This window comes from Crinia signifera, chromosome 4 (assembly GCF_055691185.1).
Source record: "Crinia signifera chromosome 4, ASM5569118v1, whole genome shotgun sequence".
Taxonomy (NCBI): Eukaryota; Metazoa; Chordata; class Amphibia; order Anura; family Myobatrachidae; genus Crinia; species Crinia signifera.
The window spans coordinates 16,939,222-16,953,303 of record NC_139220.1 but is presented as its reverse complement, the minus strand read 5'-3'; the positions used below and the strand labels follow the sequence as shown (position 1 = coordinate 16,953,303).

Below are 14,082 nucleotides of genomic sequence, written 5' to 3'. Positions count from 1 at the left end.
ATGAGCAAGAAACAAAAGCATTGGTAAAAAGTTATACTGTATGGTGGGGAGCGGGGCGCCAGAAACTTTTTTGTCAGGGAGACATAACATTTCTAGTTAAGCCACTGCATGGCATGTTATGGGAGTGGCATGGGCGTGTTCTGGGAGTGGCGTGGGCATGTTCTGGGAGTGGCGTGGGCGTGTTTCAGCATGCTATATCTTTAAGATCGCTAAGCTACAATAAACAGCGTCTCCATTGTAGGGAATAGATCTTCCATTGAGTCAGGCTCAGACTGGCCTGCTGGGGAACCGGAGAATTCACCGGTGTGATTTATAACCCTGCCCCTTTTGTTAGGGGGCGGGCCCTGGCGCAAACTTTTACTAAATGAATCCCGCCGGGCAGTCATCAGCTTCTGACTGACCCGTCGGAGGTTAAATGACTTTGATATCGCCACTGGGCAGTCATCAGATATTGACTAACCTGGCGGCGGCGGAGGTGGCAGCAGAATGTGAGGCTGATTTTGTCTCCCTTCCCAGAGGAGTCATGCGGGTGGGTGGGCATCACATTGAGTCATGAAGTCACGTGCTGGACCCGTGATCTGCTCCATCAAGTACAACCTAGTGGCTGCCGTCACGCACAATGCTTGAATCCCTCCATAGAGTTGAGGAGCAGTGTTTTATTATATAGGATTACAGGTGTGTACATGTGAGAAAATGTCACGGAAACAGATAGAAACTTAAAGTCAATTTTTTTTTATTACAGTCTTGGCAATTTCGATGCAAACGTGTTTATGGTACAACGAGACGGGCAGTTTGTCTATGAGTATAATACACAGTTATAATTATAAGACAATAAGCAAAATAAGTGTGATGTTTTACATTTATGACCTTTTTAAAAGAATATCAAAGGTTTAAATATTACAACTAAGACAACATATGTACATTTTATGGATGTATATTACAAGCCATTCCGGGAGAGGTGCATTCACTTTTACAACAGGGTAAGAATCCATTTTTGTTTGGTTGATAAATCAAGGCTGGATATGTCTAAATCCCTACACAATGCGCAGCTTAATATAGATGGCCAAACGGGTTCCTGAGATCTACCAGAAGTCCATGTTTTCCAGACCACCTGTGGATCAGTGGGATGTGTCGGTTAGGAATGAATGCAGCAGGTTTGAAAATGTGACAGTTAGTAATGACTGCACCTGTGCACCAGCTAGGAGGTCTGGGGAATGTGACAGTTAGTAATGACTACACCTGTGCACCAGCTAGGAGGTAGTCTGGGAAATGTGACCGTTAGTAATGACTGCACTTGTGCACCAGCTAGGTGGTTTGGGAAATGTGACCGTTAGTAATGACTGCACTTGTGCACCAGCTAGGTGGTTTGGGAAATGTGACCGTTAGTAATGACTGCACCTGTGCACCAGCTAGGTGGTCTGGGGAATGTGACAGTTAGCAATGACTGCACCTGTGCACCAGCTAGGAGGTGGTCTGGAAAATGTGACTGTTAGTAATGACTGCACCTGTGCCCCAGCTAGGTGGTCTCCGTAATATAACAGATAGTAATGACTGCACCTGTGCACCAGCTAGGTGGTCTGAGAAATGTGACCGTTAGTAATGAATGCACCTGCGAACCAGCTAGGTGGTCTAGGAAATGTGACCGATAGTAATGAATGCACCTGTGCACCAGCTAGGTGGTCTCCGCAATGTGACCGTTAGTAATGACTGCACCTGTGCACCAGCTGGGTGGTCTCCGTAATGTGACAGTTAGTAATTAGTGCACATTTGCTCCAGTTAGATGGTCTGGAAATCGAGGACTGTTGGTAGAACTCAAGGACTGGTTTGGCCAACCCACAGGGAATTTTTATTTGGTCTGAAAGTGCACACGTGCGGTCATTCAGTTGCCTGGGAATTAGGGACACTAATGGCCGCCTCCTGTACAAGGGGACAACGAGCGCACTTTGGGTTAATGTTTGCTTTTACATGGTAAGATAATACAATTTTAAACAGAGGTTTTTCATTTTGTTATAAGAGTGAATCCACCCGTGACACTAATTGCAGAATAAATAAAATACACACTACATTGTAACTGTATATAGTCAGGTTTCCATGGAAGTCTTTTCTGTACAGTTTTATGGGGATTATTCACTTATGTTGGAGAATACAAAGTATGAGATGATATTAAATTCAAACAAACAAAAAAGGAAAACACAAAAGTAAAGAGCGTAAAGCCACAGACCAGACCATAGCCCCGAACAGTATTGGTAGACATAGATTCCATTGGGGTTGGTGCAGGGGGTGAGGTTCTTCTGAGGCCCACACCACCTCTGGGGCCAGACCCCCCCCCCCCCCGCCCTGCACCCAATCACACAACTCTCTCCGCACATGTTACATCTGCCTCATCTGCAGTGCAGCATGGTTTTGCCCGTTTTGAGAACAAATTTGTCTAAATTGGGCCCCAAATGAGATAATCCGAATTTGCGAGGTGGTTGATCAAACCTGGTTGTTGAATCCCTTTAAAAAAAAAAAATACAGTCTAAAATCTTGACTGAGCTAAATGTTTAAGCGAATTTCACACAATTTCACGGAAAGCGTAAAGATCCAACCATGGCCCTATATCAGGACCACTTGCCGGTGCGCCATCTGCTGGAGTCTGGTGGCTGGTGCTCCAGAGGACGTGGACACACGAGCCTCTCACACACGTAAAAGTCTAAACTGACTTTTTATTTCCGTCGAAGTCCGCCAAAGAGGGGGCGGGAGCGGGCGTCATGTGACTTCAGCCGCCAGCAAGCATCGGCCCACCTGTGTTCCCAAGACAACGTTTGAGGGCTTGGGGGAAGTGGCGGTAGAACCACATTGAATCTATGGACTGTTCCTGTTGCCGTATAGGGCCCCTCCCTATACATTTATAGCGATGCAAAGTTTATGTAACCGAATGTATAGCCTCCCCCCCCTCCCCCCGCTCCGAGGGCTGCAACCATTTTATATGCAGTAAAATTACAGGCCAAACCATCCAGCCCTCCAACAGCCATTATACGTCATACTTTGGCCTAGACCAGGCATGTCCAATCTGCGGCCCTCTAGCTGTTGTGAAACTACAAATCCCATCATGCCTTGCCACAGTTTTGCTATTAGGGAATGCTAAACCTATGGCAAGGCATGCTGGGATGTGTAGTTTCTCAACAGCTGGAGGGGCGCAGGTTGGACATGACTGGCCCAGATGTAACAAAGATTGGAGAGAGATAAATTGGACTGAGACAACGCAGGGCTGCAAAATTTGGGATGATCTCACATGCATGGCTCGGCAACATAGCGTTTTCCAGGAGTGCCACACAAAGGTCTTGCCCGTCCTCTGGGAGGGACGGCTGCGGACGACAGCAGCCGCCTCTTTCTCTCCACGGCCAGCGAAGTCCTGGCTTACTCGCCGCTGAAAACAGAGGGGAAACCATTCAAAGGTGAGAGGTTCTGGATGGCGAGTGGGTAACTGCAGCCCGCTGCTCCAACGAACACTCTCACCCCCCCCCCCCCTCCTGCCGCCAGCATCCCCTCGGTAACAAGCGAGGGGATGTGTACGAGAGCAAATCCACTCGCACGCGGCTGAAGGGGATAGCAATCATTCGAGTTGGCAATTCCAGCAGGGCCACATATCAGGAACCCCTACAGGACACGATTTCCCCCCTTTTATCCGCAATTAAATTAAGCTCAAAGCAGGATGGGTGTGGTATGCGCCTCCGACAGTGGGAATCCCATCAGTCGGGATCCCAACTGCCAGTGCTCCGACAGGGGGGGCGAGCGCAAAGAAGCCCCTTGCGGGCTCACTGCCTTCGCCACACCACTGGCCCGGTGGCTCCCTATTCTCCTACCCCCACAAGGTAGAATAGCCCCTGTGTGTCGGGATCCCCACTGTCGGAGCACCGGCAGTCGGGATCCCCACTGTCAGAGCGTCATCCGGCACCCAACAGGATAGGGGACCTACGGCTTGTCCGGGGCTGTGGAACTAAAAGTCTCAGCATCCCTCTCTTGACTCGTCCCAAGTTGTCTACCCCTGTCATAGCGGATAATGCAACGGAGTGGGTGCAAGCTCTCTTTTGTACACAGAACAAAAACAAGAAGACACGAAAAAAAAAATAAACAAAAATAAAACAAAAAAACGCTATACAACCATTACAGTTTTTGGTTTTAGATTAGACTCCAACGAAACAAAACATATATTAAAAAAAATGTATAAAACCAAATAAAAAAACTTAAAAAATAAAATATTTATATGCATCCCCCTAACCATTACATACAAAATTCAAGTGCAATTTAAAATATTAATTATACTACACACTTTGTTCTCTTGCCATAATAATCGTTTGCAGGTAGTTTCTTAAATCAACTGGAAGAAGAAAAAAAATGCACCAACTTTTTGCGACTCGCAATTAAAAGTCATAGGAAGCCGCAAGGAAAGGATGAGTCCATAATCCATGCTCTACCAAGACCCCACCAGCATCCGCAAGCTGCCCCCTCCCTCACAGTCGAAGGACCTTTCCATGCCACGTTCGGCCTGTTGGGCAGCCACCAAAGAACAGAATATTTGGCTATGCAAAATAAAGTCCAGAAAATAAGTCGGCCATTTTGAAGAGCTCAATCTAATAGCAGTGCCAACGAAACTGTAGAGACTGCCCAATCCCGTCCTGCTACAGAAACGAGAGATGATCAATCTTTAAAGCAACGGCATTTAACAGATCCGATATGGCGGCCATCTTTCTCTATGCAGAAATTTCCACCGATTCCGACATAGTATCAAAGTAACCAACACTTCCTGTTTTATCCAGTTGTTTGAAAGGTCCGGCTGTCTGCGGGTCGTCTTCATAAAACACTGTCCAACGCAGCAAATTTGCTTTTTACTTGATAATCACAGCTTTATAGACTGAGGTGGGAGGTAGCAGGAAATAAAGAAATTGTCGGGATTTTATTGTGGCTATTTTTGAAGCCCCCCCCCCCCCCCCCCCCAAAAAAAAATTCGAGAAAATTCCTCCTTGTGACGTCCATAAAACCAGTTTTCAAATAAGCCCTTTTATTTTTTTCGAATGAATGGGTGGGAAAAAAAATGAAGACTATAAAATAAGTCTTTCATGTGGAATAATTTCTACTGCGAAGAGGGATAAAGTATTTAGAGGGAGACGGATAAAAAAAATATATATATATAAAACAAAAATAAAGAAAAAAAAATAAACTAATTTAAAAAAAATATATATATATAAAGCTATTTATAAGGCCGTAAAAATCTGGAAACTTTTGACCGAAGTAGTTTGATAAAAGATCTTGGAAACATCTCTTTGGATTCCTGTTGGGTGTACTTGAAATAATTTTGGGGATGGGCTAACACATCAAAAAGAGCCTTGATCAGCTTCTTGTCCTGTAGAACCGAAACAGAAGAAAGTTTATCACATTCCAAGGCCAGACTAGCCGATTTAATCACCTAGTACATAATGAGATGCAATTGCAACCGTTTACTCACTAGATACAGTACTACTGCTTTTATATCTTGATATTCATGGTCTCACCCCAGTTTGAACCTAAATATTATAAAAATAGGTACTCTTTACTTAGAAGGGCGCCCACGATTTTGATCGTGGGCATCGTTAGTAAAAAATCTCGGGCATCTCGGGCATTGAATGCACTAAAAAATCGGGTGCGATCAACCGACGAGATGCCCGAGATTTCCCATAGGGAACAATGTTAAATGTCTCAATTGACCCAATTTTCCTGTTCAATGCCTCAATTGACCCGATTTTTCCATAGGAAACAATGTTAAATGGGCCACAGAGGCCAAATAGGCACCCTGAAGTGTATAATGGCCACCCGAATTGTTAACGCCACCCCACGATCAACGTCAACCCGATGCGTGGCGAGCGCAGCGAGCCCGCGAGGGGCGGCGGTACGCGTCCTACGACCTTTTCATACCCCCACTATCCACGTCGGCGTGGAGTTGAGAATAGAAAGTGTGGCGAGCGCAGCGAGCCACCGAGCCCGAAGCGTGGCGAGCGCAGCGAGCCCCGCGAGGGTACGCGGACAGCTGTGAAGCCCGCGAGGGGACGCGGATACCTGTGAAGGTATCCGTGTCCGCTCGCCACGCTTCGGGCTCGGTGGCTCGCTGCGCTCGCCACACTTTCTATTCTCAACTCCACGCCGACGTGGATAGTGGGGGTATGAAAAGGTCGTAGGACGCGTACCGCCGCCCCTCGCGGGCTCGCTGCGCTCGCCACGCTTCGGGTTGACGTTGATCGTGGGGTGGCGTTAACAATTCGGGTGGCCATTATACACTTCAGGGTGCCTATTTGGCCTCTGTGGCCCATTTAACATTGTTTCCTATGGAAAAATTGGGTCAATTGAGGCATTGAACAGGAAAATCGGGTCAATTGAGACATTTAACATTGTTCCCTATGGGAAATCTCGGGCATCTCGTCTGTCGCATCGCACCTGATTTTTTAGTGCATTCAATGCCCGAGATGGCCGAGATGGGCGCTCTTCTAAGTAAAGAGTACCTAAAAATATTATTCAACCGGGTAAAGGTTTGCTGGGTGGAACATTTTACCCCTTTTTTATCCCCTTAGGAGTCGAATTTGGAAAAATCTCTGCTTAGTGGGTGGCATCAAATTTCTAGACCACCCAGCAAATTTCTGGTCAGCCAGCAGGTGCACTGGGAGAGTTCACCAATTGTTACATTTTCCAGAGCACAATGGTGATGCATAGTAAATGGCAGACAGACACAACTCTGAAACTAAGTGACAAATTACGATGCAGGTGGGGGAGGCTTGCTAGGACCTGTAGTCATCCTGTAAAATACAATATTATTCTACCTTTCACTCATTTGCTATAATCTCAGCACCCTCTGCCCAGGGTTTCTGGGAATAGCCCCAGGCTTCAGCTGAGGCCTTCAATGCCCTAGAGAGGGGGGGACAACTTTACTGGTGGAGTCTCCACTTCCTCAGGAATCCACATCCTAGGCTGACTGATCGCTTCAGCAGGGGGGGGGGGGCTCGTCAAATAAATCGCCTGGCTGTGGCATTTCCCACCTGCTAGTGGAGCCTGACGCTGGTTTTAAAAATACAGGGGACACATACTCATTTTTGTTCCCCTGTATTTTAAGAACCATGGACAGCTCCGAGAGAAATACAGGGAAATCCTACTCGCCCCCCCCCTGTATTCTTCGCTGTTTATTGTGCCCCAGACCTTTAGCACAGACTATTGTACCAGAGCCCGTGCAACTCGCCCAGTTAAACTAAAACGGTAACGTACTTTTAAAATCTCCTGGTGGTTCTCTGAAGCGTATAATCTCCCATCCCGAACAATGTCCTCTATTAGTTGCTGGTAATCCTCTGTGAAGTGAGAAACAGATTAAAAGAACCTTAATTAGATGCAGTTTATCATTTGAATAGGATCTGAAATTGGGACGATCCGTCTGTACTGGGACAGCCGCGCTCTCTGGCATAACTCTCTGCCCGGGGGATCTAGATCACACTGATTTTCTTTGTGTCTGGAGTAGAAACTCAAACCAGCTCTCCGCACCGTCGTACACTTAATTACTACTTAATTACTTGTGATTAGCTGTTCGACGGCCATAATCAACCAGGAGCAGTGATGGATCGCATTACAAGGGGTGTAAAATTCTTAATTTACAGAACCAATACTGATACTTTTATTGTCTTGTGGAAAATTATACAGAGCTGCGGTTTCAATTTCATTAGAATAAGAACGCATTAGGGGATATTTATGAGGACTGGAGAGCCGTCTCTGCTGCTGTAACTCATAGCAACCAGACAGATGTCTACTGTCGCTGTCTAAACTGCAACCAGATATAACACAATCTGATTGGCTGAGGGATCATTAGGGAAAAAAAGGACAGAAATTTAATACAATGCCCCTCTTTACAAATAAATGGTAACATAAATAGGCTTAATTTAAGGTTAGGTGTAAAACCTTGAACACACAGGGGGGGGGGGGATATATCGCGGAGCGCTATATCACTCGCGATGAGCGATATATCGCTCAGTGTCCCGTTTGTATCAGCGACCAGAGATGGTCGCTGATAAAAAAAAGAAACTGCCGGGGGAGCCCGGCAGTGGTAATCAGTTTGCATGTTCCTGCGACCAGCGATCACTACGGGGGAGAAAATGGGAGCACGCACCCGGCGATATATCGCCGGTGCACACTCCCATTGCGGGCAATATGGTCGCTCAGCGATATTACACAAAATCGCCCCCGTGTGTACGCCATAGGGACACAAAACTGCATCAGATTTAATATTAAACTGGGGTGTGTTCCCCCTCCTAAGGCAAAACCTGCTCACAGATAGGTTAGCAAGGCTGTCATTTTTACAAAAATGCTGCACTGCAGCTGGAGCAGATGTAACATGTGCAGGGTAAATACCGGCTGCTTTATTCTTACACTACAATTAAGATTTCAATTTGAACACACCGCACCCAAATCAAACTCTCTTTGCACCTGTTACATCTGCCCCACCTGCAGTGTAGCATGGTTTTGTCCATCTGCAAAAATTGCAGCCTTGCTTACAGGTCTTAACCAGGCACTAAGAGTCAATAAAAAGAAATAAACTTCTTACCATCATACGTGACGTAAGGAACCTGAAATCCTTTCCCGCTGTTTCCTTCATTAGACTTAAACTGGATCCAGAGTTTGCGAGAGCGGGATGTAAATGCTATGGGTCTTTCATACGTCTGGCAGGTCTCATACGTGGTTATGGAGGTCGGAGATGCTGGGAATTGGAGATGTGGGTAAATTGTCAACATCTCAACAATAGACATAACGGAAACGCCTGTAGTAAGGCTACAAATACAGCTTGGTCATTTCTCCGGACTGCATTTAATTCATTATAATTCTTCAGATGTTCCTCTGTGTTATGTGAGCATGTTATGCAGGTAGACTTTGGAACACCCCTCTGAGCTCTGACCTCCCCCTACTTCTCCTCCAGATCATGTGACATCCTCCCGCTCCCTCTCCTCATCTGCCATCACACATCATGCTGAGAGCTCAGATCATGTGTCTATGTACAAGAGTGGCGGCCAGACAATGGCTTCCTAAAGGAGAGTATCCTGACAGGGGTCCCGTAAGTAGGTTCTCCTTGACCCCCTAACCCTTCCTGCAGCCGAACCCTCCCCATGACAGCTAAACCCTAGCCTTTCTACTCCGCACCCTAACCCTCCCCAACCATAGTCTGACACTACCCCCCACCCCTTCTTAGAGCCTATCCCTAACCCTGCCGCCTACTGGCTCACTTCTACAATCTCTTCACCGCTTCCCACATGGCGTCCTGAACCGGCCCAGCAGTAAATGTCACATACAGTCCACGTATTAGCATGAAATGGGGAACTAATAGGAACTTACCACTTTTCCTCATCACCAGCACGTCCCCGCACTCATCCTCAATCGGTAGAAATATCTCAGGGACCACAATCAGAATCCTCCGTTTCTGTGGAGGGGTAATATTCCAGGTGCACTCGACGTGGGCTGGGTAATCGCCAGGATAGTTTGGGGACTCAATATATCCTGTGTAATCTCCTAATTCCCCCCCGCAGTGCTGGTCTGTGAATAAACAGCAATCATTTACAGTATGGAAGATATTGGCATAGCACAGCAGTTGTTGCAGAACATGCCAGCATGCCCTCTAGTGGACAATAAGGGTGTTGCAGCCATGAGGTAACACTACAAGGAAAACTACCCAAATATCATGCTAGGACAAGGAAACTGTGGGGACAGATTCAGCAACCGTTCTAGTAGCTCAAAATGAAATACGCCACCCTACAATTTTAGCTTTTGAGAAATGAAATTATAAACTACAAGAAAAGTTCCTTTCTGCTGTCTCATCGAATTTAAAAGTATACACAAAGTGTTGCTAAGGGCAACTGAAGAAGACTCTGGCACGCTTGGTATATGTTATCACTATTATCAATTCAATTTTATTTCTACCACTTAAAATAGAGATCAGAGGCTGCCGCAGAAATAGTATGAATCTTTTCTGTAGCCCCCCAACTATGCCCCCTGGTCACAGAGAGACGTCAGACAGGAGGCGGACAGCTTACTTTTACAGTGCGTCACGTTTGTGGAGCCGTCAAAGTCGGTGCTGGTGTTTCCTGGGCAGGTTATGCAGTAATTCTGCCCAAACTCCGGCTGGTAAGTGCCCACGGGGCACCGGATACATCTGTGCGTCGTGGAGTTGTAGAAGTGCCCGGGGGAGCAGTGCACTGCAATGAGAGGAACACAGACCTGAGAATGCAAGTACAGCTCAGCACTACATTTAGGGGTGATACAGTCACTAGGTCGACTCAATGAAGGGTGACATACATTGTGTCGACACCTGAAAAGGGTCAACGTGGCTGCGGTCAACAGTCAAAAGTGTTTATAAAAAAAATAAAAAGCTGAGCGGTGCGGATTGGCGGGGATCGAGCGGGGCGGCGGGGGACGCGAAGGGAAGCCCATAGGCTTCTATGGGGTTACACCATCTAGAACTGGTGAAGTCCTGGTGGTGGGGCTTTTCTGCATATGAAAATGTGGTAAAAGCTCCGAAAACTGGGTTTTTTTTACAGCATTTTTTGGTTAGTGCATCTCGCCCTGCTACTTTATCTCTGCCCAGTTTATCTCTCTCTAAGGGGGGTATTCAATGTTTAGGTCACGGCGGTCGAGCCGACCGAGAACATGCAGGCGGGATTCGAGCCCGACAGCTAGTGAAGTCGGGGTCGTTCTGCCGAGATCCCCTGCTCAATGCTGTCGGGGAAGACAGCATTGAATAGGGCCCGGCGGCCATCTCCTCCATGGGGAGATGGTCGCCGGCAATTGAATACCCCCCTAAGGCTTAATACATAGAGACTCAGGGGTGAATTTACTCAGCTTCTAAAAATAAAAAGAAGTGATATTTCCCATAGCAACCAATCAGATTTGGTCTATTAGACAGAATCGGATGTGTTGCTACGGGCGATATCACCTGTTTTCGGTGATGGTCGGGCCGCTCTGTCGGGTGCAGCAGCGTCACTCACCTTTGGTTTCGCAGTCCTGGAAGGACACCGCGCTCTCGTATTTTGTTACAAGGCCTCCACCACATGGGAAGCAGAGGGTGCGACCCGTCTCGGGCTGATAGGTGCCCACTGGGCAGGCCCGGCACGGCTTAAACCCATCCACAGAGTAGTGCCCAGGGGCGCACTGTCCTAAATACAACAAAAAATACATATTTGTATTACTAGTATACACACGCTACCCCATATACACGTGTTACTCGTATACACCTGTTACCCTATGTTACTCATGTACAGTATACGTGTTACCCCATATACATATATTACCCCATATACACGTGTTATTCATGTATACGTGTTACCTCATATAAATGTGTTACTCATATACACATTACTCATGTATACATGTTTCCCCTATATACACATGCTACCCCATATACACCTGTTACCCCAGCATGCCGGTGGCTGGTGTATAACGTAGACCCTCATGCCGGTGGCTGGTGTATAACGTAGACCCTCATGCCGGTGACTGGTGTATAACGTAGGCCCTTATGCCGGTGACTGGTGTATAACGTAGACCCTCATGCCGGTGGCTGGTGTATAACGTAGACCCTCATGCCGGTGGCTAGTGTATAACGTAGACCCTCATGCCTGTGACTAGTGTATAACGTAGACCCTCATTCCGGTGGCTGGTGTATAACGTAGACCCCCATGCCGGTGATTAGTGTATAACATAGACCCTCATGCCGGTGGCTAGTGTATAACGTAGACCCCCATGCCGGTGGCTAGTGTATAACATAGACCCTCATGCCGGTGGCTAGTGTATAACATAGACCCTCATGCCGGTGGCTAGTGTATAACGTAGACCATCATGCCGGTGGCTGGTGTATAACGTAGACCAGTGATTTTCAACCTTTTTACCTCACGGCACACTAAATAGGACTTTAAAATTGCCAAGGCACACCCTAAGATCCCCACAGGGCTAAACACATTGGCCACCACAGGAAAAAAACAAACCTATAGGCCCCCACATTAAAAACAATCACACTGATCCCCACAAATAACAAAAATAAAATACATTGACCCTTTATATGAAAAGAAGAGACCAGTAAATAACATTTGAACTGGTGGTGACTGTAAATGGGTTTGGGCATCTCTAGATGTGGGGGCACACTTGTGAACAGCTCAAGGCACACTAGTGTGCCACGGCACACTGGTTGAAAAACACTGACGTAGACCCTCATGCCGGTGGCTGGTGTATAACGTAGACCCTCATGCCGGTGGCTAGTGTATAACGTAGACCCTCATGCCGGTGGCTGGTGTATAACGTAGACCCTCATGCCGGTGGCTGGTGTATAACGTAGACCCTCATGCTGGTGGCTAGTGTATAACGTAGACCCCCATGCCGGTGGCTAGTGTATAACGTAGACCCTCATGCCGGTGGCTGGTGTATAACGTAGACCCCCATGCCGGTGGCTAGTGTATAACGTAGACCCTCATGCTGGTGGCTGGTGTATAACGTAGACCCTCATGCCGGTGACTAGTGTATAACGTAGACCCTCCTGCCAGTGGCTGGTGTATAACGTAGACCCTCCTGCCGGTGGCTGGTGTATAACGAAGACCCTCCTGCCGGTGGCTGGTGTATAACGAAGACCCTCCTGCCGGTGGCTGGTGTATAACGTAGACCCTCATGCTGGTGGCTAGTGTATAACGTAGACCCTCATGCTGGTGGCTAGTGTATAACGTAGACCCTCAGTCCTGTGGCTAGTGTATAACGTAGACCCTCATGCCGGTGACTGGTGTATAATGTAGACCCTCATGCCGGTGACTGGTGTATAACGTAGACCCTCATGCCGGTGGCTAGTGTATAACGTAGACCCTCCTGCCGGTGGCTGGTGTATAACGTAGACCCTCCTGCTGGTGGCTAGTGTATAACGTAGACCCTCATGCCGGTGGCTAGTGTATAACGTAGACCCTCATGCCTGTGTGTGGCCACTTACCTCCACATTCAGACACATTTCTTGCCCCAGCAATGCCCAGACCATCATTACTCGGACAAGGTTCACAGGTCAGCTGCCCCTGGGTGTCCTGGTATGTGCCCGGCTGGCAGGGAACACACAGGTTGCTGTCTCCATTGTAATAGGTGCCCAACCCGCAGGAGACTGAAAGGAAGAGAGTGTCCTGGTTACACCCAATGGGCGAGGGAATATACCAGGGGTAGCCTTGCCCATCACTACAGGTGCCCGGGCATGTGGGAATCGCTGTCTAATATTACCCCAAGTACCACTATTTTATAAAGAGGAACGGTGAGATAATTTGGTGACACCCTGATAGACCTGCACCCTGGTGGCCCCGTGGTCACTTGCCTGGTCCCAACATCAGCAGCGGGTCCAGTGTCTTCTTCCTGGCCCGGGCAGTTCTGGCAAGTAACTAGCCCTAACCTCAACCCTAATGCTTAATCCAAAGGTTCCCAGACTTGGTCCTCAAGGCATCCCAACGCTCCAGCTTTTAAGAATATCCATGCTTGGCCACAGGTGACTAAGTCAATTTGATTTAACTATCTAGGCCGAGCCAGAGATATCTGTAAACTATGACGACACAGGTGCAGATGTACTAAGCCTTGGATGAATGAGCCAAACTGCTCCTAACTGTCATTGTCCAAGCACGGAATGTAACATGGCAGCTAGGAGCATACTTATCCCTTCCCATCTCCTATATTCTTGCGATATACAAAGGATATATAATATACACACAGATATACATACCGCACTTCCCATCCTGCAGCACCTGCCCCGTCCCGCATGTCTCCTGGGTCTCAGCGCCCTTGGCCGGCTTCTGAGCGATGTCATACTCCGACCCCGAGAACTGGATGTAAAACTGTTGTTTGTTAATGGATTTCCTCAGCGTCTTAATGGCGGCCTGTAGCTTCTGCTCCATCCTCTTCCGCACGCAGTCCACGTTACAGGTGTCTGCGCAGAGATGCACGATGTATATTATAGTGAATCAGTGTTATTCTAAAACGCTCCCAGAACTAATATAAAACGTATAATATGGGTTCCCTATGGCTACGCGTTTCGCCGCAAATGTT

General features: G+C 47.6%; 1 protein-coding gene across 4 annotated transcripts in view; it reads right to left on the bottom strand.

Moving 5' to 3' along the window:
* Positions 1-711: 711 nt before the first annotated feature.
* The window catches only part of SCUBE1 (signal peptide, CUB domain and EGF like domain containing 1), a 208,088-nt gene continuing 194,717 nt past the window's right edge, over positions 712-14,082 (bottom strand). For all 4 annotated transcript variants that reach the window (XM_083181247.1, XM_083181248.1, XM_083181249.1 and 1 more), the window contains 8 exons: positions 13,760-13,963; positions 12,995-13,156; positions 11,019-11,186; positions 10,068-10,229; positions 9,373-9,570; positions 8,591-8,743; positions 7,267-7,346; positions 712-5,383 (listed from right to left, as the gene is read on the bottom strand). In XM_083181247.1, coding sequence (XP_083037373.1) covers positions 5,231-5,383; positions 7,267-7,346; positions 8,591-8,743; positions 9,373-9,570; positions 10,068-10,229; positions 11,019-11,186; positions 12,995-13,156; positions 13,760-13,963 — 1,280 coding nt within the window. In that variant the 3' untranslated portion in view covers positions 712-5,230. The remainder of the gene's footprint in view (positions 5,384-7,266; positions 7,347-8,590; positions 8,744-9,372; positions 9,571-10,067; positions 10,230-11,018; positions 11,187-12,994; positions 13,157-13,759; positions 13,964-14,082) is intronic.